The following is a 27,427-nucleotide window of genomic DNA, read 5'->3' on the forward strand; positions in this document are numbered from 1 at the left end:
CCATATTTTCTCCACACGGCTCCGGCCACCACACACGGCTCCGGCCACCCGGTTCACACCATACAAACTCCGTACCCTTCGCTTAGCTATTGTTTTCCCACAAACACTTGAACTAACTTAGGCATCGGAGGGCCTTTGGCCAACACCCCCCGGGTGTGGTCTATTTACTCCAATCTGTTTTACAGGAATCGAGAAGGAGAGAGAAGGAAGATCGAAGGTTCGAGGATCTAGAAGCGAATATTCTCCCGCGAGATTATTTGCACAAACAGTTAAAAACAACTTTGGAAAAGTCAAACCAAACTATGAGAATTTGAGTAAGTAACTGTGCAAACAACTGACAGCTAAGCTAACCACCAGTCTAACCTAACAACTCTAACAACTCTAACCATTGAGTAAACATTTCTGTCCAATTTTTTTTGGTGAAGCATGTGACCCCAGCTATTGTTATGTTGTGAATGGACTTTGGATGTGTTTCTGAAGTCCATTTCATATATAATATTTTTATAATTTAGGCCCCTATATTTGGTATAATAGTGAATCTCCCTTATCTGGGAAGAATTGCCGGCAATGATTGTGATGGCCGTTGCCTACCACTTGAACACGCTTTTATCTTTCATGACCTTTGCAAGCCACTAAAAATACCCATGTACTAACTAGAGAAATCTAAAAAAATTAGAAAAATTGTGGCTAAAACCAACTTTGGAAAAGTCAAACCAACTTTTCCAAATCAAGCTGCCGACATAGCAGCCCATATTTATTCAATCAAGGATAGGGCTTCAGTGGTCACTGAAATTTTTTAGGGTTTGGGGATTTAGAAGCACAGCATCTAAAGAGAGGGTGAGAGAACAATACTAACATCAGCCAGATTCGCATTTAGAGTAGATTCTTTTAGATTACATACGTGGTTCGAAGTTATAGGCTTGTTTTGTTTTGGCTGAGTTGTAATTGACTTCTTTGAATCGAAACTACAGACCCAGAACACACAGTTGGTGAGCCTTTCCAATTTTTCTTTAATTTTTTTTAAAAAAATTTCTGCTTTATTATGGGTTCCACCTTATCAAATTAGGGGCTTGGTGTACAATGAACAAATTTAGGTCTTGGGTCTTCATTGAATAAATTTAGTGTTGGGTATTTAGAAGCAGATAATCCAGAAGAGAGGGTGAGAGAACAAGATTTTGTAAAAAAATTGCTTGAAGATGTCAATTTTATTCTTGTTAATTAATTAAATTGTAAGTAAAATTTTGTCTCGGTTTGATAATTCTTCAAATTTGGAAGATTTCCGCTCAGTTACTCATGGTTTTTATTTTTAATTTTTGAATGATTGGTTTGTCCATGAATTTGTTAGTCCAAGTCATAAGACTTCTGTTAGTCCTTGTTGAATCTGATTCCTGCTTTGTATGATTTTTGTAATCCGAATATCGTTTCTGTTCTTTTAAAATTTAAATAGAATTATGATTAAAATTTATCTTGTTTGTGTACCTGTTGCCTATTAAAGCTCCAGCCAGTAATGGAAAAAAAAGACACCAGCAACAGATATAGTGCCACAAATGACATCATCAAACCCAATAGCCCTGATACTGGGGTCGAGCCCTCTCGCATCTCTGATGTCCACTGGAGCAACACCGCAAAAGGCCAAGGTGCCAGTGGAGGAACGAAACTGAAAGGTGACGGTCACAACTTGGGCAACATCAATATTAATGGTAATACAATTACCGCAACAAAAGGAGAGTCAGATGTTGGGATGTTCATCTTTCACAACATCAACTACAACTGCAAGACTACTAGTACTAAAGATCACGGCAAAGCAGCAGGTGGCTCGAGTTCCGCCCAAGGCCAAGGTGGCGGTGGAGGAACCAAACCCAAAGGTGATGGTTACAACATTCGTGGCAATAACATTAAAGGAGATGGAGTTCCGAAAGCGTATCACAACTTCGACAACTTCGAATGCAACTTGAAGACAACTAATACTGAAGATGGTGGCAGCACCAACCAATTCATAATTTATAAAAATGAAATTACAGCACGCAATAAAGCCTCATATGTTGGGATGTTCAACTTTCACAACGTCTACATCAATGCCGCCCGAAAAGTTGGGTTCTTGAAACCCGAAAAGTTGAGTATCCGTCACAACATTGAGGATAATACTATTGTAGCAGTTAATTCCCGAAAAGTGGGGATACAAGACTTTGGCAACATAAAATACAACTGCGGGAGTTTTATAAGTAGATTATTGGATTTTTTGGGCTGATGATATTAATTCCAGAATTTCTTTAGCCATGTGTGGATATACCATATGAGAATTTGATGTTGCCATTTGTATAAACTCTTTGTAGTTATTGTAAAACCTATTAGACGGCGTACATGAGTAAAACTTTCTATTCTCCACCACAGGTCTCATTGTATATTCTGTTTTTGACATGCTGCAGATGTGATTTTGTATGGCAGTTTTAATTACTTTGTTTGTATACAAGGAATATTAGGGATCACACTACTACAAAAAAGGCAAAAAACGACGGGAATTCACCGTCGTGAATTTGGTTTTCAAACCGTCGTAAAATCGATCGACGTCTTTTGCAAAGTAAAACCACGACGCGAAATCACCGTCGTTGTTATAACAAACAACGTCATTAACAACCAAACAACCGACGTCTGTATACTGAAAAATGAACCAAAAAATTATCCTGGAGAAGAATAGACGACCTATTTTATACAACCTCCGTCGTGTAAAAGAATACAATACGTCTTTAAATAAATAAAATACGACGTTATTAAATCATACGACGTCCAATGTATTTATATAACCGTCGTGCAATAGTAATGCCACTTCGTTTTTTACATTAATATTGACGTGGAAATAGCGGTTAGGGTAAATCACCGTCGTTGTTATAACAAATAACGTCATTTACAAAAAAAAACCGACGTCTGTACACTGAAAAATGAACCAAAAAATTGTCATGGAGAAGAATAGACGACTTATTTTATACAACATTCGTCGTGTAAAAGAAAACACTACGTCTTTAAATAAATAAAATATGACGTTATTAAATCATATGACGTCGAATATATTTATATAACCGTCGTGAAATAGTATTGTTACTTCACTTTTTCCATTAATATTGACGTGGAAATAGCGGTTAAGGTAAATCACCGTCGTTGTTATAATAAACAACGTCATTTACAAAAACAACCGACGTCTGTATACTGAAAAATGAACGAAAAAATTTTCATTTAGAAGAATAGACGACCTATTTTATACAAACGCAGTCGTGTGTATGTATATACTACGTCTTTAAATAAATAAAATACGACGTTATTAATATTTACTACGTCTTATATATTTACATAACCGACGTGGAAAATATGTTAGGCTCTTGACTTACGACATATTTATTTCTATAAACGACGTAGTATGTGATATACAACGTCGTGATCATGTAAAAGACAGCCGTGTTTCTCTGTTTATACGTCGTCTTTAGTAAAATAATAGTCGTCTAATCCATCCAAGACGTCGGTATTATTGTACTGAAGTCATGTTATTTGTAATTACATGTCGGCTCTTTATCCTTTTCCGACGTGATATCGTTAATAACTGTTTCACAATAACGTCGTCTTTTTTCACTTTTAGTTCGCTTTTAGACGTCGGTTAATTCAATGCCGTCGTTGAATGCTCCAAAACGTCATTTTTGATTGACAATTTTATGGCAACAGACGTCTGTTTTTCACAGTTTTATAAGGACCGTCGTTTTATAATACTGAACCAGTATTTTATGTACTGATTGTTTTGTGTCCAAAACCTGCATAATGAAAGTGAAGAAAACACATTACAATTTATTGCAAAATTAATGTCATACAGTAGTGCTGTTTAGGGCATAAATAATTTCATAAATTACAAGAGCATCATTCAATCCATATATCTTCACACCCATCTCAAATATTTTGACTCCCAAACTCACCCACTAGTTCATCAAATGTGTCAACATTTGGCATCCCTCTAGTAAATGGCTCACACTCAATTCTCACATCACCTAAGACATCATCACCAATAACATCATCATTATATTCTCTATTAGGCGCTGATAACACTACCGACCAACCATGATGCATCGGGTCGTCAACAAAAAATACTTGTTTGACTTGAGAAGCCAAAACAAATTGGTCATTCCTATGTCCAATTTTACTCAAATCTACAGGGGTAAATCCAAGTTCGTCGACTACAAGGCCGGAAGTACTATCTATCCAATCGCACCTAAAGACTGGGATTGTAAACTTTTGGTAGTCAAGGTCCCAAATTTCTTGAATGACACCATAAAAACCCATATTTGAGAGAATTGGGTTTTTATCCTTGGCACTAGCAACTTGCATGGTATGTGCAAGTAAATAAACTCCACTATTTTGAACTGTCCGCACATCATCTTGTGCCTTGATGTTAAATTTAACACCTTTAATAAGATAGCTCCTATATAATGGCACTGCCATGTTTGGACCAGCTGCTAGCCACCTTAAATTTTCTGATACCCCATGATTGCCTCCCTCATCAAGTTCACTTTGAACCTGCAAATTAATCATATCTTAATTCAATCTAACATAGAAAGAAGAAAATTAAAAGTCCAATATGTTATTGAATAACATATACCTTGAAGTGTAGCCATTGAATGAAAGTGCTATTGTGCTTATCTTGCAGCCACTTTGTTCTCTTTCTAAATTTTGGATAAGCGGCCTTGATGTGGATCATATGTTCCCTACATGACACGAAAAATTCAAGCATTACGGTCCCAAACATATAAGATAAACATAAGGAATAATTTAAAATGGAAACTTAAGGAATAAAACTCATACTCGATATAAGGTAGAACTTCCTCCGTATTCTCCAAGACATATAGATGTGCTTGGTTCAACAGGTCCCGATCAACTAAGCTCACTGTGCAACCTGATAATGGCTTTGAAACTCCTATCTTCTGACTTGATGGCACTCCAATTGTACTAATATCAGATAAATGTTCAGTGCAATATTCTACAGCTTCTTCAGCTATATAACGCTCCGCAATGCAACCTTCGGGATGAGTACGGTTCTGAACATACCCCTTTAGAACTTTCATATATCTTTCGAACGGATACATCCATCTAAAATAAACTAGCCCACATAGACGAACTTCTCTAACAAGATGTACTACTAGATGAACCATGATATCGAAGAATGAAGGTGGAAAGTATTTTTCAAGCAAACACAAAGTAACTACTACATCTTCTTCCAACTTATCTAGCTTGGAAACATCAACCATCTTTGCACATATAGCATTGAAGAAGAAGCACAAACGAGTTATTGCATACCTTGCAGGCTTCTCCAAAACAGAACGAATTGCCACAGGGAGCAATTGCTGCATTAAGGTATGACAATCATGTGATTTAAGGCCAAGAAGTCTTGAATCTTGTAAAGATACAAGATTTTTTATATTTGAATAATAACCTTCAGGGACCTTCATACCATAGAAAGAATTGCAAACCGCTCTCTTCTCTGCTCTTGACAAATTCCAAGGCCCTGGAGGCAAACGAGTACTTCTTTCTCCATACTCGGGTTGCAAATCAGTTTTGACCCCCATGTTCAATAAATCTAACCGAGCAGCAATCCCATCTTTATTTTTTCCAGGGATCTCCAGCAATGTACCAATGATACTATCACAAACATTCTTCTCAATGTGCATAACATCGAGGACATGCCTCACTGGAAGGTATTTCCAATACTCAAGATCAAAGAATTTTGACTTCTTCTTCCAACAAATTCTGTCACCATCATTTTCACCTCCACCTCCCCCTTTTTTCGATCCCCATATGTAATTAATATCTTCAACCATATGCAGCACTTCTTCTCCCCTTAATGGCTCCAAAGGCGTGCCATATTCAGGTTTCCCATTAAAAGCTGCACGTTGCCTTCTATATGGATGATTAATTGGTAACCATTTTCTATGCCCAATGTAACAAATTTTGTGGCCATTTTTCAACCTATGACTAGGTGTATCATCGCCGCATATTGGACAAGCTTTATATCCTTTAACAACACAACCAGATAAGTTTCCATAGGCGGGAAAATCATTAATGGTCCACAGTAATGCAGCTCTGAGTGTAAAATATTCTCCTATGTGTGCATCATACACTCCTCTAATCCCATCCCACAAAGATTTTAAATCATCAATCAAAGGCTCCAAGTAGACGTCTATATCATTTCCGGGTTGTTTAGGACCGGAAATCAATAAAGTCAACATCATGAACTTTCATTTCATGCACAGCCATGGTGGGAGATTATATGTAACTAAGATAACTGGCCAGCAACTATATCTGCTACTTAGAGAACTGTGGGGATTGAATCCATCAGATGAAAGAGCCAATCTCAAGTTTCTCGGCTCATTACCAAACTCGGGCCATTTATCATCAACAAGTTTCCAAGACGGGGAATCCGCCGGATGAGACATCTGACCGTCAATTGATTTTCTAGCAGCATGCCAAGTCAAATTCTTAGCTGTCTCATGTGATTGAAACATCCTTTTAAACCTTGGAATTGGAGGAAAATACCACAACACCTTCGCTGCCACACCCTCTTTCAAGAATCCATCTTTGGTTTCCTTCCACCTTGAGATACCACAAGTAGGACAATTAGTTGAATCTTCATACTCCTTCCTATACAAGATGCAATCATTGGGGCATGCGTGGATTTTCTCATAACTCAGCCCCAATGCACACAAAGTCTTTTTTGCCTCATACAAAGAGGCCGGTATTGTATTTCCTTCTGGAAGCAACTCGCCCTGAAGTATCAATAATTCTGTAAAACATACATCACTCATCCCATGTTTTGCCTTCAAATTATACAACTTCACTAATGCCGATAACTTGGTGTACTTTCTACAACCAGGGTACAATGGTTGATCTCCATCCCCAATCACATTAGCAAACTCATAAGGATCGGATCCAAAATCACCAAAATCATTATCATCCATCTCTATTTCTTCAGACACAAAACTGTACCTACTATGGTCATCATCTTCTTCAACATTTCTACTAGCATTACTAGTTGCAATTGGTTCCCAAGGTTCTCCATGAAATGTCCAATTCTTATAGCTTTGGTCAACTCCATTAAAGTATAAGTGATCCCTTATAATTCCAACCCCAAACAATTTCAAATTCGCACATTTAACACATGGACAACGGATATGCGTTGTAGTTAGAAGATTTTCTACAGAAAATTGCAAAAATGCTTCCACCCCTAACTCATATGCCTTCGATCTTCTATCCGAGTGCATCCATGACTTATCCATCTCCGACACTATATCCTATTATCTATAATAAGGTGAAAAGACAAGCAATGACTATCACTTATAGCATATTATATAAGGTTTTAATAGCAAATAATAGAGTAAACAGACGACGGTTTTTAAACAACAACAGACGTATTACACATATATAGACGACGGTTTTGAAAAGAAACGTCGTCTAATGCTAGCAAGAAACGACGCCAGCGAACTTGAACCACGACGGTAGTTAAAAACTGCGTCGTGGTATATATTTACAAACGACGGTTTGTTAAAAAAAACCGTCGTCGTATGCATAAAAAGATATCGAAATCCCAGTTTATTTTCAAGAACCCAAAATATATTCAAAACACAACATATATAAGGTGAAAAGACAAGCAATGACTATCACTATAGCAGATTATATAAGGTTTTAATAGCAAATAATATAGTAAACAGACGACGGTTTTTTAACAACAACAGACGTTTTACACATATATAGACGACGGGTTTTAAAAAAACGCCGTCTAATGCTAGCAAGAAACAGACGCCCGCGAACTTGAACCACGACGGTAGTTAAAACAAGCGTCGTGGTATATTTTTATAGACGACGGTTTTTTAAAACAAGCGTCGTCGTATGCATAAAAAAGATTTCGAAATCCCAGTTTATTTTCAAGAACCCAGAATATATTCAGAACACAACATATACATTAATACTAAGCACGAAACCAACATATACTAAGCATGAAAACATTAAATCCAGTCCCGATTCATAATAACAGAGAGTATTAAAAGATCCGACAACATTAAACCCTAAACCCGATTCATGAAAACAATAAACATTAAATCCATTAACCCATACCGTCGACAACATTAAAACATCACAAAACCCTTTACCACAGAACTGAATATCATTCAATGAATTTACAAGCATGAGATTAGGGTTTGCACTTACAGGTAGGCAGAGCTCACAGCTTATGACCAACTTGGATTCGACGGAGTTGTAAACTTGGCCAACTTGGATTCGACGGAGAGACCAACTTTGAATTAGAGTTGAAGTGAGAGAGCGGAGCGAAATGTTTTAGGACACAGAAATTTTGGCAACTTGTATAAGAGTTAGAGCGAAATCTGAAAATTTTAGGTCGAGGTGAAATTTTTAGAAAGCGCGCTATTTTAAAAACATCGACGGAAACAAAAACACAATCGTCGTTAAAAGTTCAACCTAAACATGACGCTTATTTTAAAAATGACGTCGTTGTAAATATACTTACGACGCAAAACCAAAATACCGTCGTTAAAACCTAATAGACAAATATAACCTAAACCCTAAACCCTAATAAATAAAACAACAATTATATATATATATATATATATTTTTTTTAAATAATTTCTCCAAAGGGATTAGGGTTTTATGTCCTAAAATATCTCGTCCATAAAACCCTAAACCCTAATCCCTTTTCTAAATTTATATAAACCCTAAACCATGAAAGTATAAGTGATGTTGTGACTCATGAAAACATTTCTCTTTTTGGTTTTAATTTTAAATTTGTATAACTCAAACTTAATTTTTTAAAGCTTAAGGGGGAAGAAAATATCTCAATGACTTCATAGGAGTTGACGTTGCATTTTTTGGATTTATTTTCAATTTATTATAATTATTTTGAATTAAATAGAATAAAATATTATTAATAAAACCCACAAACCACGTCGGCGTTAATAAATTAACGACGTTTTAAATTATAATAAACGACGTAATTTTTAAACAAACGTCGTTTAAAGTTAAAACCATGGCCATTTTTACACAGAAAACGACGTACAAACCATTTTCCACAACCTAAACGTGTATATGTAATTAATACACGTCGGTATATTACAAAAAACGACGTGTTAAATAATATACCATGACGCGAGAGATTAATTTATCGACTTATTATTTTGGAGCATACTACGACGGTACCTACAACACTACCGTCGTGTTTATTTACCACGTCCTAAGTTCAAATTACCGTCGTATTTTTTCAATTTATACGTCGGTCTTCTCTGTAAACCGCCGTCTTATTTTTATAGCTTTTTAAAATTAATTAATTTTTCTTTTATTTTGGTAATATCTTTCTTAACACAAAACAAAATTTAATTCTCAATCCTCAACAACATTTTCATCTTAAAAGGCAAATCTCTTCGTGTTAAATATTGATCAATATTTACACAATATATGTACACAAATTTGGCAAATACATCGTGGTTTCTTTTCTGCCTTCACCCTCAGCTTGTTCAACTGTTTCTTCCTCTCATATGCAAGCTGGGCCCTCTCCTTCCTCTTGTTCTCAAGCTCCTGCACAGCCACAGATGAATATCTAATAATTTCAGAAAATCAAAATCAACAAAGTGTGAAAAGCTCACTCCTCGATTCCTGGTTACATTGTAGTCCCCTTTTCCACAGTGATCAACTTCAATCCTCCTGTGTAGCAGGGGGGAACCAGCCTTAGATCCTGTTGTGGGTTGTGCGTCTGCAAACCCATGCAGGTTCTAAAGCTGGTTCCACCCTTGCTACACAGGAGGATGTAGCAAACCCATGCTTGGTCTTGTGAGGAATCATTCTGCAAACCCATTTGCTTTCAGAAAGACAATTTCTTGTGAGGAATCATTCTGCAACCCTAATTGAAAACTGAGAGTTAAAAAACGCGTGAAAAAAATCATATTTAAACAAATTATATAAGTACAACGTCGGTTCTAATATACATAGCGACGTCATATTTTAATAATCAACGTCCGTTTAGATAAACAAGCGCCGTCATAACTACATCGGAAATCCAAAAGTCACTTGGCGAGTATTAAAAAGAGAACGACGTCGTTTTCAGAACCCCAAAGTAACCACGTCGGTTTATTAAAATACAGTCGTTCGGCAGTTGTGATAACTACGTCAGTTATGAATTATTTACCGTCGTTATAAATTTATAATACGACGGTTTGTAAACCCTTTTACGTCGCTTGGTAAAAACTATGACGTTGTTATGTGTGTACAATGTCATTTTAAAGAAACCAAGGTTTAGAAATGCGCTCTTCGTAAATCATCGACGGAAAACAATAAAACCGTCGTTAAATATGACATCTATACCCTAAACCCTAAACCCTAAACCCTAAACCCTAAACCATAAAATATAAACCATAAATTATATATATATTTTTAAATAATTATAGAAAAGGATTTATGGTTTTAGGGCCTAATATATATTAACCATAAACCCTAAACCCCAAAAATAAACCTTCATCCCCCTAAACCCTAAACCCTAGACCCTAAACCCTAAACCCTAAACCATTAAAGTATAAGTGATGTTGTGACTCGTGAAAACATTTTTCTTTTTGGTGGTAATTTTAAATTTGTATAACTCAAACTTAATTTTTTAAAGCTTAAGGGGGAAGAAAATATCTCAATGACTTCATAGGAGTTGACGTTGCATTTTTTGGATTTATTTTCAATTTATTATGAATATTTGAATGAAATGGAATAAAATATTATGAATAAAACCCACAAACCACGTCGGCGTTAATAAATTAACGACGTTTTAAATTATTATAAACGACTTAATTTTAAAACAAAACGTCGTTTAAATTCTAAACCATGACCATTTTTGCACATAAAACGACGTACAAAATATTTTCCACGACCACAACTCTTAACTTCTCGCCGTCTAATATCAAAAAAACAACGTCGTCTATAGAACCAAGAGCGTCGTTTGAAAAACCTCTTACGTCGCTTTTTTAAAAACTGTGACGTTGTTATGTGTATACAATGTCTTTTTGAACAAACTACGGTTTTTCACAACATGAAAACCTCAACAAATTTACAGGGACGTTGATTTCAACAAAAACTTGGGAATTCTAACCAATTTTGTACAAAAACTTGTCTAATTCTAACAAAATTTGTACATTTTATAAAAATGTTTAAGTATGCTAAAATTCCTCTACTCCATATGAACACACACAAACTCTGCCCATTCTTTCCTAACTTCTTCAATGGCAGCTTGGGGGTATGGCGCTTGATCCTTTCCTTTGGCAAACTGCAGTCCATAAACAAAGATTAATCTCACAGACGACGCTATTATTCATTCACCGACATAGTATATATATTCAACGACGGTATTTTTAATTTACCGTCGTTGATAATATAAAAACCCACATAAAAATAAATCTGAAAATTGTCTTCTTACCATCTTCTCAAATTCCAGGGAAGTATCCTTTATGATGTCTCTCATAAAGCGCATGACATAATACCCGCATTCTACACTGCTTGGTTGCTTTGGAGTGCCGGGCAGAGTTTTCCAGAGAGGTGTTTTACGGCCTACTCTGCCTATGTGTGTATTATACATTTTTAGAGCAGAGTTCACAATGTTTTTCCCGTCCTCATCCACAAACCGATTTCCAGGCAGTGGATCCAGAAAATATACGGTTTCCTTCTTTGCTCTTACAATGATCAAGACCCAATGACGGCTGCACAAAATAAATATAAAGGTTAAATAGTGTTATATGCAGAGCATCATACAAACAAAATCCTGTTTTTTGTTTTGGAGACTAACCCTGGATTGTAAGGCATCAGGAATATCTGTTCACCATCTGTTTTTTGAAGACGATTGGCTACGAGACGTGATCTTTCAGTTAATGAACCAGCGTCAGCACTAACTAGAGCAGGGTCTATAAAGCCAACCATATTCACCATATTTGCAGCTTTCAGATGATCAAACAGGCACCTAAATATATGAATTGAAACCATGAGTGTTTTTTTTTTTAAACAAAAGGAGAGTGTCAAATGAATATTTGATAAGGACAAACCTCATATATATTGCAACGACAGTAGCCCCAATTTCTTCCATGGCAGCAAATTGGGTAATATCTTCATGCAAGACGAAGGTGTTACGATCTATGCCAAACACCTCCTTCTCAATCATAAAGCTCATAGCCTTCTCCTGAGGCTTTAGTGTCGATTCAACATAACTACAAAGGGATTGTAAAGAAGATGGCAACTCCAGCTTTGTATAATCTGGTACTTCAGTACTCTGTTTGAACAAATAAAGCAACATAAGTGACGTGGTAAATAAATAACAACGACGGTTTAAATAACAAAACGTCGTCTTAAAATGAGTTACACGACGGTAAAAAAATACCGTCGTAATGAATACTTTATTACGTCGTTTAAATAAAACCGACGTCTAATTCAAATGCAAAATTCATAATTAATGAATTTACCTTTTCAATTTTCTTTTCTCCAACACTGGATTGCTGTTTTAATAAATAAAGAGATATATATATAAGAAAGATTGTACAATAATTTAAACATTCAATTAAAACAAACGACGGTTGAAAGAAAATATAGACGTCTGAAACTTGAAAAAGAAATGAAAAAGGCAAAGTTAAGAGAATTTACCTTTTCATCTTTCTTTTCTTCAATCTTTTCACGATCCCCAGATTTCTGTTATAAGAAATAAACTCAATATATATAAGACATAGTACAAAAAGGGCAAAAAAAAAAGAGTAAAACAATTAAATTAAACCGTCGTGGTAATAATAACAAACGACGGTATTTAATAATTACAGACGTGTATATTTAATCACACGACGGTAAATAATAAACGTCGTGGTATTTCATATACTACGACGGTATCTAAGCTTGTACAACAATTTAAACATTCAATTAAATAATTGCAGACGTGTAACATTCATTAAATGTTGTGGTAATTCCTTTATTGAAAAAAAAAATTGAAAAAAGCAAAGTTATGAGAATTTACCTGTTCAACTATCTCAAGTATCTTTCCTTCTACTCTCTTTCCAACTTCCCCTGATTTCTGTTATAAGAAATAAAGAAATATATAAATGACATTGTAGAAAAATTAAAACAAATAAATAAACCGTCGTGGTAAACATTAACAGACGACGGTAAATATAAACAGAGAAACAGAAAATTCAAAGTTCAAAGACGTTACCATTTCCTCCTGCTGTTCCCCATTCTTGGCAGTATCCTCCTCATATTGTAGGGCTCTAACATCAAGTGCCCCAGAACAGCTTGCTTTGTCAGACATTGGATTTTTGGGACTTTGCCCTTGGATTTGGGACAATGTATTCAGTTTCAGCAGGCTTGGATCAAAATTGGGGATGATTTTTGAAAGCTGACTCAGCAAATTTTCCCTCTCAGCTTCTACCAATTGCTTCGTCCTAGCCTCCATCTTTAAACTCTCTTCCCTTGATCTAGCCTCCATTTTCAAAGTCTCTTCTTGAAGGACAAGTCTTACACTTTCCTTCAATTGATCAGCAAACCTAACCTTCTGTTGTCTAGGTAAGTTGAAGTATTGCTTAGGGGAAACCCCAGCCCCTACACCTCTAACTCTTCCTGGATGCTCGGGACCCAAAGCCATTGTCAAAACATCATTGGATCCTGACAGAGAAATTGTGCCTTCAGAGACTTGCTTTTGCAAATCATCCTAACAAAAAGACATAATAAAAAGTCAGAATAAGGAAACAAACGACGGTTATTTATAAAAAATAGACGTAATATAATATTTCACACGACTCAATAACATAACAATCGACGTAATATAATATTTAAGACGACGCTAACTAAATACCGACGTTATTAATATATTAACACGACGTCAATAATAATACACCGACGTCTTATGTTATAATTACAAAAAACAGAGCATGGATTCCAGATTAAGACCTTTAACGTCGCCTTTTAAAATATTTCGACGTAGTAAAACTTTTCACACGACGGAAAAATATAACAGCAGACGTAATAAAATTTTTAAAACAGAGTGAGTAGGCTTACAATTAATTTTGCTTTCTCTGCAGTCTTTGGATCCGGGATGTTACCATGTTTGTCTTCTCTTGCTTTTTTCCATAAGGTAGATCGATCAATATCTACCCCAGGCATGATTTCCTTCAAGTCCTCCTTAAAACCAACATATCCTTTTCGAGACAATCGATGATTGTACTCGAGTTTCTCCCTCCTCTGTGATTGTTCTTCATGCACAGCCTCAAATTCTTTAGATAACCTTGAAGCTACAAAGGCATCCCATTGAGCTTTCTCAATGAATTTGTATGTTTCAGGGGGCTGCCTTAATCTATCCTGCTCCTTGATGAATGGAAGGATATGAAACCTCGTTAGTGTGGACTTGAAATCTTTCCATTTCTTGGCGGCAGAAGATAGCACCATTTGCTTGCCCCCTTTACCAACCACAAAAGCCATGTCAACGGCTTCCCAAATCTGCTCTTTTATATCCTTGGATATTTGAACCCATTTCTTGTCCACAAGTGGGACTCTGGAGCGTGCCAACACACCAATGTAGGACTGCATCTCATTATGTGCACGGCCATAAGGTTTCCCCTCTTCATTGTACTCAACAACAGGCTTGATTTTCTGAATTTTTCTCTGCACAACACGGGGCATTGTGCTCATACCCCGACCTGACTTTGCCTCCTCAGAAATAGTTGCCGTGCTGGCTGGTTCTGTCTCAGAAGATGAAACAAGCTTCATCTTCTTCGAGGCCTTGGTTTGAGGATTTACAACTCTAAGCTCCTTCTTCGAGGATTCATTTTTTTTCAAACCAGACTCCTTACTTTGGGATTGAGAAACCATGGTTACAGACAAATTAAACCTGCAAGTGAAAATATATCAGTGAAATTAAGAAAAACCACGACGATTATTTATAAACTACGACGTATTATAATATTTCAAACGACGTAAGAACAAAACAAACGACGTAATAATAATTTTACACGACGGTAATTAATCACCGACGTGATAAAATATTACAACGACGTCAATAATAAACAACCGACGTCTTATGATATAATAAAAACAGAGTATTGAATATTACAACGACGTTAATAATAAACATTCGCCGTGGTATTGAAAATAAAACGACGTAAATATTAATATACCGTCGTCTATACCACAAAAACAAATTAGGAACAACGTAAAATATTTTCAGCAGAAAAATAATTAAAAAGATTTTCGAAACAAAAACCATTGTTCAGAGAAATCAAACATGCGATGAAAGCTTGGAAACTTAAAATGATATCCTTAAAAATCAAAAACAAAAAAAGGATATCATTTTAAAAAACAACGACGAACACTTTCACACGACGCTAGGGTGACTGACGAACCGTCGTGGTCTATAAATCTAACCACGTAAATAATAAGCCACCGTCGTCTTATTTAGTTGAAGTAAAAGAACCAGAGTAGTGTTCAAACTTGGAAACTTTTCGTCTTTGTCTGCAAATTTTATCAAACTTGGAAAGAAAAAATGTAAAAAGATTTAAAAAAAAGAAAATGATATGCGCATGCAAAACAGGAACAAAAATCCTTCCAGAAATGCTTACCCTTTGCTTGCGATGAAAGCTTTCTTCTGGAGTTTGGTGTTTCAGTTCAGAGATGAAGACGAAGAGGAGATAAGCTTGAAAGTTTGAAACAGTTCTTGGAGAATGAAAAATGAGAAAAGCTTGAAAGTTTTTCTCGGGTTTGGAACCAATGCAAGTATGGGTCAGGAAGGCGAAAAGTTTAAAATAATAAAAAAAAACCTTTTCATAACAACGACGCTATTAATAGTATGCGCCCTAGTATGATACATTATACGGTGCTATTGTTAACACTGCCCTATAATATTACTTTCAACGACGGTATGTTTTAATGAAACGACGTTTTGAAATCGAATTACACGACGCATGTTTCTTCAAAAAAGATGAATCGTCATTTTCCAATTTACCAAACGACCTTATATTCAATAATAACGACGTTAAAAATTAATACCACGTCGTTTTAATTACTCATACCGACGTGTAATTTTTTTAATTACACAATAAATTAATTTTCCAAAAAATTACAACGTCGTTTTTATATAGCGCCGTTGTTAAATAATTTATACGACCTTATTTTAAATTCAAAGGACGTGTATGTTATATATAAACGTCTATATTTTAAAAAACCGACGTGGTATATAAGATTTGTTTATAAATAATGGGTTTTCTGTCTTTCTGTCGTCTTCATTTTTCAATTAGGGTTTCAACTTTTTCTCAATTCTCTGGAGGCACATCACCTCTCTGTCTCATCTCGCTTTCATTTTTCAGTTTGGATGTTGATGTGTGGGCGCGTTTGTGTATCTGAAAGACACAAACACGCACACATCATCTAAATATTGTCTTTCTGCACAGAAGGAGAACAAGGTCTGCATCAGCCCTCTTTCTCAGCTCCTCCATGATGGGGTTCTCTGGGTTGATCTCCATGGTCTTCTTGCTCGACATGTACCCAGCCGCTCTGTTATCCCTCAAGGCCTGAGCCTTCATGATTCTTTCCATGTTGGCAGTCCAGCACGGTCAGACGGTCAGACACCACAACCTTCTCCACTCTGTCACCCAAAACATCCTTCACAACCTTGCAGAGTCCCTCAAACTTCTCCTTCAACTCTTCCTTCTTCTTTGCCTCGTCTTCACTCTCATCAAGCTTGAGACCTTCCTTGGCGGCTGAGACAAGCTTCTTGCCCTCAAACTCCTTGTGAGAGTAATTGGCACATCATCCACTTCTAAAACATTGCCTTTGTTCATTCTGGTTCGATTATGATGAGGAACAGAGTTCATTCTGGTAATGATAGACGAATAATTGCATAAAATTTGTACGTCGTTAATTTAACAAACCGTCGTGGTTAGTACAATTATGCGACAGTAGAGTTATGGATACCGTCGTAGTATATTATAATTAAAAAGTCGATAAATTTATATTTACAGTCGTGGTAACTTAATTTAAAGCGGCGATTTTTTTTGTAATTAACCGTCGTAGATTCCTTTGAATTTATGCGTCGCTGACTAAGAAAATTGGGTCGTGTTTATTAATTAATTAACACGGCGTCTTATTTTTATATCGTCGTCTTTACTTTCTACAGCGGTGATTTCATAGATGCAGTCGTTGTTTTTAGGTTCAGATTTTAACTCTGAAAATACCTTTGTAATAAGACGACGCTTTTTTAATTTGGTGCGTCGTGGTTTCAAAATATCTATACGTGTGCCGTTTTTTAGGTGTTTAAAGTTTCTACGACGGGTTTCTATTACCGTCGTCTTTTAAAAAACAACGACGGTTTTTTGATCTACCGTCGTTGTTTACTGGTCGTCTTTTGCCCTTTTTGTAGTAGTGTCAGTCACCAAAGAATAATCGGAATATTAGGGATTCTTCCAACCCTGATGATTCTGAAAAACACAATGGACTTTCATGTTCACATCCTTCACATCATGCTCAAGCATGTTTTAATTAGGATTTTTTTACATTGCATGTAAATATATCAAACAAGAAAGTGGGTGAAAACCGATTTCTCTCTTTCTCAGACAAGAAATTTCTAATGGAGCAACGTAAAGCAACTCATGTTTCATCGAGTCACGTTAATGGGGGTGCGAAGAAAGTGGGTGAAAACCGAAAGGAACTGCTTCTTTCACACGATGAGGCCAAGTTTTTTAGGTTGCTTTTTTATTTGTTTTTATTTTTATTTTATCTCATTTCTTACGATAATAAGGCCGACTTTTGTGGGTTGCTGTTTAGTTTTGGTTTTTATTATATTATGTATTTACTAAAATACCCATTTACTAAAGTATGAATAACAAAATTTGCTCAGCCGTTGGTTTTTTTTTGTTTCATGGGTGTTTCTTGCTAACCATGGTTTGCTAGAAGTTTCTAAAGCTAGAAACACCCCTGAAACAAAAAAAACCAACGGCTGAGCAAATTTTGTTATTCATACTTTAGATGGGTATTTTAGTAAATACAGAGAGAGAAGACAAAGAAAGAAGAAAGTTTGCTAGAAGTTTGCAAGGGCTATAAGAGTTGGGCAACTTCTTTCGGATAGCTAATGGTCAACTTAATGGACACACGTGCTCTCTACCAATTGGTTGCTTTATCTTTTGCCAAAGAATAATGTATCACCGTAACCGAAGGAGAGAGCTTGATTCATTATTTTCTCACATTGTCTATATATATATATATATAAAGAAAAAGAGTTTTGTTTGGCTTCCCCTTACAATTAGAAACTATAGTAACTTTTCCTGGCACAAAGCAGCCAATTATCGATATACCTCCAGAAAAAGGATCCCAGGCAGTGAAAATGAATACCGGCTGGCTATATCTGAAGCCTCCACTTGGTGATCAGAAACAAGGTTTTGAGGATTCTTCTAAGGCGAACACCGACCAACAAAACAGCAACAGCTCGAAATCCCCATCAGTGAGCACCAAAACTCTCCAACCCAAGAAAAAAGACAAGGGCGGAAGAGGCAATGACTTCAACATCGTTGGGAATAATATTACGGGGATAAAATCGGAGAGAGTAGGAATTTTCGAGTTTGGCAACACCCACATCTATAAAGGCCAAGGGAAAGAGAAACCAGTCGACTCCGGTGCTGATGAAGACGAAGCAGTGAACTGATGACTCACTGAGATCTGTAGCTAGCTTGAGTGTGATCAATCATATTTTTAGTTTCTTTATTGCTATTGCCTCTAACTTGTTGGGGGTGATTGTTTAGATTTTTATTGTCATTAGTGCTAAAATATGAATATGGTTTTGAATATGTTAGGTTCTTATTTTATTCTTCTCCATAATGAGGTATATATAAGAGTTTACATGAGTGCTTTATAAGGAATTAGATACATTAAAGGATTAGGAAAGTATCTCCTAATTAAACAATGATTTGACAACTAAATAAAATAGGAAAGTAAATCCTTTAATTAATCAAGGAAATAAATCTCCTTGATTAATTAGGAGACTCACTTCAACACTCCTTCTCAAGTTGGTGCATATACGTCACAAATACCCAACTTGGTAAGTGAGTCATGAAATACTCTGACACAAACAGCTTTGGTTAAGATATCTCCCAGTTGATCTTCTGATTTTACGAATGGTAGGCGGATGATCTTCTTCTCAATTTTTTCTTTGATAAAATGTCTATCCACCTCAACATGTTTGGTTCGATCATGTTGAACTGGATTATGAGCAATATCAATGGCTGACTTGTTGTCACAATTCAACTCCATTGTCTTTTCTGGCTTGAAGCCCAATTCTTTCAAGAGTCTCCTGATCCACAGGGGAGGGGTACCATTAGCATTAGACACCACCGACGGAGTGGATGATTTGCGATTAATAAGTTGGCCAGGATCAAATGTCATGTGATCCGTAGCACCCGAGTCGATAATCCATGCAGATTTTTTAGAGGGCGTATGAAAAGTAGAACCTTTGGTGGTGGCGATAGAAGCACAAATTCGGGTAGCCAGGTCAGCAGGATTGACCACATGCTTCTGTGTGTCTGCAATAAGGGGAGGATCATAGGGATTCCTGACAACATAATGGTGAACCACTTTGTCCAAGAATTTAAGAGGAAGCACAAGAAAGACATCGCAGCGAAAGTAAGATGTGATATGAGAATCTGAGGGATTTTGATTGGAGGAATTTGATGTATGAATTTGATGTAGGAATTGGATTTGAGGGTATGAGAATTTGATTTGAGGAATTTGGGTTTGAATATGAGAAATTTGAGATAAGGCATTTGAGGACTTTAGATTTGAGGGATTTGGGGAAAAATATGATAAATTTGATATGAGGAGTTTAAAGAACACAGAAACCCTGTGAACACGGCTAAGGACACAGAAATCTTGTGAACACGGCTTAAGAACATAGAAACTTCTCTTCAGTCCTCTTCTCCCCCTGAAGAGAAGGATATGTCGGAGTCAAGAAAGAGGCAAAATCTCCATGAGAAAGAAAAATAGATCCTTTTTCACTCCCTCTCCCCCCCCTCTTCAGGGGGGGGGGGTGGAGGAGAAATTTTGATATGAGAATTTAGAGACAACCGAGGATTGATTGCTCTAATATGATCGGTTCATAATTGTATATCATTTTGTACCCTTCTAGCTTATGATTTGGTTATGTTTTTGAGTTAAACTTGTGCTTTTAATCCTTTTTGTGTTTATCTTTCAGTTAATTGACATTTAGGTAACAATGATGACTTTGGATAGGAAATGATGCAATCCATGCATGTTAGGGCTGATTGGCAAAGAGCAAGAGCTTAAAGACAAAACCAAAGTTGGGCCACACTTCTTGTCAGTCCAGTTTCGTAAGTCACCTTGCAGGTCTCATTTCAGCAATCTTCACAACTCGGATGAGGAGACATTCTTCATAGAAGTTGTTCAATTGGGTGTCTAGTATAACATATCCAAAATGCAGCCCAATTGAACATATGTGGAGTCCTTAGCTCGTCCAACACTGAACCATGCTCAAGAGGATTTGCAGCTGCCAGCTTTGAGCCTTGTCTCCTCCTTTAAGCCATGTGCCTCACCCATGCTGCAACTGACTTTGGATCCAACATAATGAGTGAAGTGGGGAGGCATTCCAGCTATGAAATTCTAAAGGAGAAAGTTGGTACATGCTGGAGTTATTATAGAGAAAGCATGTGCATGCATGTAAAGCAAAGAAATGAAATGAAGTCAATTCCAGTCTCTGTTCGGCAGCCAAATTGTAAGGCCCAAAACGCACACTTCTACTGCTCCGATGGGAATACTTTCTTCATAGAAGTTGTTCCAATGGGTGTCTAGTATAACATATCCAAATTTGAGCCCCATTGGATAAGTTTTGAAACCTCTGGCCTTCCTACACCAAGTCTGGTTCAGAAGACTCGTTTTTATTCAACAACCAAAAGAAGACCACATGGGTTGGCAGCAAAAGGCAGCCACAATTGATCACCTTTGATCCCATGTGAAGAAAGCTTGAGGTGCAGCAAAAGAAGTAAGAGATGAGATTGATTCCAACCACACTAACATAGACAAGATGAAGTGTGAGTTATGGGTTGTATTAAAAGAGGAATGGTGGTGTTGGATTTCATCATGTTGTTCCTCCCTCTTAGCCCTATAAATAGAGAAGCCTTCAAGCTTCAAAACACACCCCAAGGGGGGGAGCTCTCAAACACTTCTCTAGAGCTCCCTTCCCTTCTCTCCCTCAAATTCTCTTAGTTTCCTTTCAAGTTGTCAATTGTTGTAACAAAATGAGTTTACTAAATTTTCCTTCAAGTTTTCTTAGTTCTACTTTACTTTTATTTGTAATGTACATTCTTTCTTAAGTATTCAAGTTTAATTAGTTTCCAAGTTTCAATTATGGTTTTTGTTCTTATTCATTATTCTTATAAGTTAATATGCTAGTTTGAATGATTGATCACCATTTAGGCTTGCATGTTAGCTATCTTGGTTTGAATTAAGAGTAGACACCATGCTTTAATTCGAATTGAACTATGAATAGGAAGAGTATGTATGGACATTCGACAACAAGGATTAGATACATGCTTGGTTGTTTAAATTGTTCTTCTATGCTTAATGGGTTCCTAATGCTTAATTTTAGGTTAGACAACAAATGATCAAATTAGGGAATTAGGAACACAAGGTTATGACCACACACCATGGCTTAATCATACTTTAGCTAGAATCAATCCATTAATCTAATTGAACTTGGGAACTTATTTGCTTGAGTTATTTCCCTTTTTCTTGTTTTATTTATTTTCTTTTTCATTTCTATTTTGTGTAGGGGAAACAAATTGGATCATTCAATCACCAATCCTCGTGGGATCGACCTCGCACTTACATATGCTATACTACCAAACGGCTCATGCACTTGCGAGTATCACAAGTTGAGGATGCAGCTGAATCCATTTTGGTGCAGCTAAATCGAAGCAACATGATACCATGCTAAAATATGAAAATGGGTTTTGAATATGTTAGGTTCTTATTTTTGTTCTTCTACATAAGGAGGTATATATAAGAGTTTACATGAGTGCTTTATAAGGAATTAGATACATTAAAGGATTATGAAAGTATCTCCTAATTAAACAATGATTTGACAACTATATAAAATAGGAAAGTAAATCCCTTAATTAATCAAGGAAATAAATCTCTTTGATTAATTAGGAGACTCACTTCAACAATTAGTTCTATTTAATATAAAATTTAAAACTCTGGAAATCTTAAAAGGACAAAAAAGAAAAATAAGACATATGCATAGCTCAAAGTCTAAAAAAGATCTTTAGAAAAATATTTTCTTAAAAAAATCAATGCTTAGTTTATTAAAAAAAAAACTATAGTTTTAGTTATTAACGCTAGTAAAAAAAAAACCCTTGCGCGACCAAATTTTGCGCGACGAAACACAATTCGTCGCTCAAAGTGACTTTGCGCGACGCAAATTAAACTTCGTCGCTCAAAGTCTTACGCGACTAAATTTTGCGCAACGAAACACAAATCATCGCACAAAGTCACTTTGCGCGACGACAAAACATCGTCGCTCAAAGTAATTTTGCGCGACGAAACAATAAAATTCGGTGCACAAAGTCTTGCGCGACAAAGAGTGGCTTGTCTCGTAAAGTCTTTACAAAAATAAAGAAAATAAAAAAATTATTTGTAAAAATCTTTGCATGACTTTGCGCGACGAAACAATAAAATTTGGTGCACAAAGTCTTGCGCGACGAAGTGTGTTTCGTCTTGCAAAGTCTTTAGAAAAATAAATAAAATAATTTTTTTTATACATGACTTTGCACGACGAATTTATAAACTTCGTCTTGCAAAGTCTTTACAAAAATAAAAATAAATTTAAAAAAAAATTATTTTGTTAGAAAAATATAATATTTTAAATGTATTATATTTTAAATTGACGATCAAATTGGTTCATTGTATTCATATAGGGTCAAGGAGTGTAGCTATAAAAAATCATCAAAATTGAAATTGAAATAACCGTTAAATCGTGATTTTTCGTTTATAACCGTCGAAAAGTTTTGTCCTATTACTTGATCTCTGAATGTTTATTTTTTCCGATTTTTGGCGTATATGATCTTGAAGTATAAACAAACAAGTTTGACGGTTGGATCTTTGAAACTAGTTTCGTAGAATGCGTATGCCATCAAAACAATATATTCACTAACAATTAAGAGTTTATTCATACTTTCATTAAATACAACATAAGATTTTGTGGTATCCACTAGTGTAAATATTTTAAATTGAAGATCAAATTGAGTCATTGTATTCATATAGGTTCAAAGAGTGTAGCTGTAAAAAATCATCAAAATCGGAGTTAAAATAACCGTTAAATCGTGATTTTTGTTTATAACCATCGAAAAGTTTTGTCCCATTACGTGATCTCTGAATGTTTATTTTTTCCGATTTTTAGGGTATGCGATCTCGAAGTATAAACAAACAAGTTTGACGGTTGGATCGTTGAAACTAGTTTCATAGAATACATATGCCATCAAAACAATATATTCACTAATAATTAAGAGTTTATTTATACTTTTATTAAATATAACATAAGATTTTGTGGTATCCACTAGTGTAAATATTTTAAATTGACGATCGAATGCAGTCATTGTATTCATATAGGGTCAAGGAGTGTAGCTGTAAAAAAATCATCAAAATCAGAGTTGAAATAACCGTTAAATCGTGATTTTTCGTTTATAACCGTCAAAAAGTTTTGTCCTATTACTTAATCTCTGAATGTTTATTTTTTCCGATTTTTGGCGTATATGATCTCGAAGTGTAAACAAACAAGTTTAACGGTTGGATCGTTGAAACTAGTTTCGTAGAATGCGTATGCCATCAAAACAATATATTCACTAACAATTAAGAGTTTATTTATACTTTTATTAAATATAACATAAGATTTTGTGGTATCCACTAGTGTAAATATTTTAAATTGACGATCGAATGCAGTCATTGTATTCATATAGGGTCAAGGAGTGTAGCTGTAAAAAATCATCAAAATCAGAGTTGAAATAACCGTTATTAAATCTTGACTTTTCGTTTATAACCGTCAAAATGTTTTGTCCCGTTACTTGATCTCTGAAATTTGTTTTTTCCCAATTTTTGGCGTATATGATCTCGATGTGTTTAAGACAACTAATACTGAAGATGGCGGGAGCACCAACCAATCCAGAATTTCTAAAAATAAAATTACAGCACGAAATGGATCCTCAAATGCCGGGATATTCAACTTTCACAACGTCTATGTCGACTGGAGCAATGCCGGCCAAGGTCAAGGTGGCTGTGAAGGAAACGAGGGCTTCCTCAAACGCAAAGGTATCAGTCACAACATTTATAAGAACACAATTATAGCAGTTAATTCCCGAAAAGTTGGGTTACAAAACTTTGGCAACATCAAATACAACTGCCAGAGTATTATAAGTCGATTATTCAATTTTTTAGGCTTATCATATTAATTCCAGAATTTCTTTAGCCATGTGTGGCTGAGAATTTCATGTTGTCATTGAACTCCTCCGCATTTGTATAAACTCTTTCTAGTTATTGTAAAACATATTAGACGGCGTACATGAGTAAAACTTTCTCTTTTGTTTGCTGTATGTATGTGTTTTTGACATGCTGCCGATGTGATTTTGTCTGGCAGTTTTAATTACTTTGTTTGTATACAAGGAGTAGGGATCAGTCACCGAAGAACAATTGGAATATTAGGGATTCTTCCAACCGTGATGATTCTGAAAAACACAATGGACTTTCATGTTCACATCCTTCACATCATGCTCAAGCATGTTTTAATTAGGAGTTTTTTTACATTGCATGTAAATATATCAAATAGAAATGCATTAAAAGCATTGAAAATATAATTATAAATTCACGTTAAGAAAATTGCTAATCAGTAACAGATGCCATAAGACGATCAAAAGATTCAAAATCTCAAGGGGAGGGCTTTATTCCACTACTAGAATTGAAGTCATTCAAAGTGGGCGGCCATCATTTTTTGTGAGTGTTGTGAGAGCAAATATTTTCATCTCTAATCACAAAACGCCACAAGAAGAATATTCTCTAGGTTAATTAATTGAGCCCATTTATTTGGCAATTAATTAATACTAAAAATAGGGATAATATCTTAAACATGGGATATTATCTTTATTTAATATGATAATACCACCAATTTAGATATGGGAGCTTTCATTTTAAGACACTATATAGTTACTAATTTGGAATATATGGATACAATTTCACCTAATTAGCATTAGCGGTGGGCATTGGGACTAGAAAACCAGAACACCGAACCGGACCAAATAGAAAAAACCGGAAAAAAAAACCAGTTATACTAAAAAAGTCAACAGACTGGCACTGAACAGGACTGAAAGCGGGTGAAAACCTAAAGACAATAGGGCCGACTTTTGTGGGTTGTTGTTTAGTTTTGGTTTTTATTATATTGTGCATTTACTAAAATACCCATCTAAAGAATGAATAACAAAATTTGCTGAGCCGTTGGTTTTTTTGTTTCAGAGGTGTTTCTGTCCAATTTTTTTTGGTGAAGCCTATGACGCCAACTACTTTGCACCTCCCTTTATAATAGTAGAGATAAACAACTAAAACACGAACCCCATCAAATTTCTATTGTTATCTTGAAGTGCAATTATTAAACAGGTTCACACCCACATGAGCAAAAGACTTTTACTCACTTATATTCTTTTTTCAATACCACCTTCCCCGCCCTCTCAAATTTTACTAGCCGACCACCTCACCCACTCTCATCTTCTTGTAGCACACCACCTCCCCCACCATGTAGCCTTACAATAGTTTAATAATGTATTTTTATTTTATTTTAATACGTATCATAAGTATAGAAAATATTTTTATAGAATATTAAGGTAGTTAGGCTTTACTTTTATTATCAATGAAATAATTATTTCCACTTGAAAAGTTGTAGTAGTAGGTTCTGAAAAAATAAAATAAACTATACTTTCTTCAAGGGCATTTCAGTAATCAAATATTTCTGAATTCCGAAATATATTAGGGGTTCAAGCTTGTACAGAATGACTAGTTTCATGTTGAATTTGATATGACTTAATGACCAAAATAGACATAGATGGACGAGCTATTTCATAAAGGATAACGACATATAAAATTATATCATATAATAATTTTTTGAGCTTTTCCATATGCTTTTTTTAATTTTGAGCCAACTTTAACTGTTCAAATCGTTAGACATGTTTAAAACTTCCATTGATTTTCTGAAATTTTCCAAAAGAATTCCGAAATATATAAGTTCCGAATTTGAATGGATGTTGAAATTCTGAAATTTTTGGAATGGAATTGGAATAGCTAGGGCATTTGTTCTTCTATGACTATACCGATTTGAAGAGCTGGATTATATAGTTCAATAAGATTCATAATTCTACTCAAGTGTTTGGTGACCTAAAAACAATATGGATTGGATAATGTCTAATCCTACTAGGCTTAAATGTAGTAGGATTATGAATTCTACCATAGGGTTGATTGGATTATGTGTAATTCTACTAGGCCGTGTAATAGTACATTTCAATTAATCTAACTGCTTAATCATGTGTAGTACCAAATACATCATGTGATATAGTGTTATTCTCTCCAATCCAATATAATCCAATGCAAATCTAATTCTATCACATAATCCAATCCAGTTCAAATCATCAAACATGTTTTGTGTATATATGTATTTAAGATGCAATTACCTTTTGAGATATTTAGTCATATACCCATTTTTAGCACTAATAATATGGATAAACCCTACATCATTTAATTTCTATAAACAAACCCAAAAAAACCCAAAAAATGACCGCTGGCCCTATTGAATATAATTTTGATTATTAAATTACTTTGATACCCTATTGAGTATTTTGGGTTTTTTTATGAGGTTTTGAGGTTGGACTTGTTTTAAGAAATTGATGGCAGTTTTGTAATTTATAAGAAGTTAAAAGCCTCTTTGTTATGTTGTAAATGAGTTTTGGTTGTGTTTCTAAAGTCCATTTCATATAGGGTATTTTTATAATTTAGGCCCCTATATTGGGTATAATAGTAAATCTCCCTTATCTTTTCTTAATATGGAATATTATAATTTTCTGAGAAGAATTGCCGGCAATGATTGTGATGGGCTCCGTTGCCTACTACTTGAACACGCTTTTATCTTTCAAGACTTTTGCAGGCTCTACTTGAACACGCTTATATTCATAATTTCATTAATTAATTGTGGGTGCTTTGCCCCTTCTACTATTCCTCTATTATCTTTAGTAAACTAATAAGTTCTGTTCAAGTTGGAAGAAGGAAGGACCATATTTCCATCATTTCATCATCTTCTCTAGTCGAATCG

At 35.4% G+C, this 27,427-nt stretch overlaps 1 protein-coding gene across 3 annotated transcripts in view; it reads left to right on the forward strand.

Moving 5' to 3' along the window:
- LOC148297466 (uncharacterized) overlaps positions 1–24,604 on the forward strand; it is a 35,275-nt gene extending 10,671 nt beyond the window's left edge. The window contains exons 3-5 of one of the 3 annotated variants that reach the window (XM_088246017.1): positions 1,496–1,976; positions 24,226–24,402; positions 24,570–24,604. In XM_088246017.1, the coding sequence (XP_088102143.1) occupies positions 1,508–1,976; positions 24,226–24,402; positions 24,570–24,604 (681 nt within the window). In that variant the 5' untranslated portion in view covers positions 1,496–1,507. Of the gene's footprint in view, positions 1–283; positions 990–1,495; positions 2,386–24,225; positions 24,403–24,569 lie in introns of those variants that run through there. The other 2 variants (XM_088246012.1, XM_088246021.1) reach the window with 2 other exon arrangements.
- The last annotated feature ends 2,823 nt before the right edge of the window (positions 24,605–27,427 follow it).

The sequence above is a fragment of the Prunus avium genome, chromosome 1 (genome assembly GCF_965620075.1).
Source record: "Prunus avium chromosome 1, drPruAviu1.hap1.1, whole genome shotgun sequence".
NCBI classification, from domain to species: Eukaryota; Viridiplantae; Streptophyta; class Magnoliopsida; order Rosales; family Rosaceae; genus Prunus; species Prunus avium.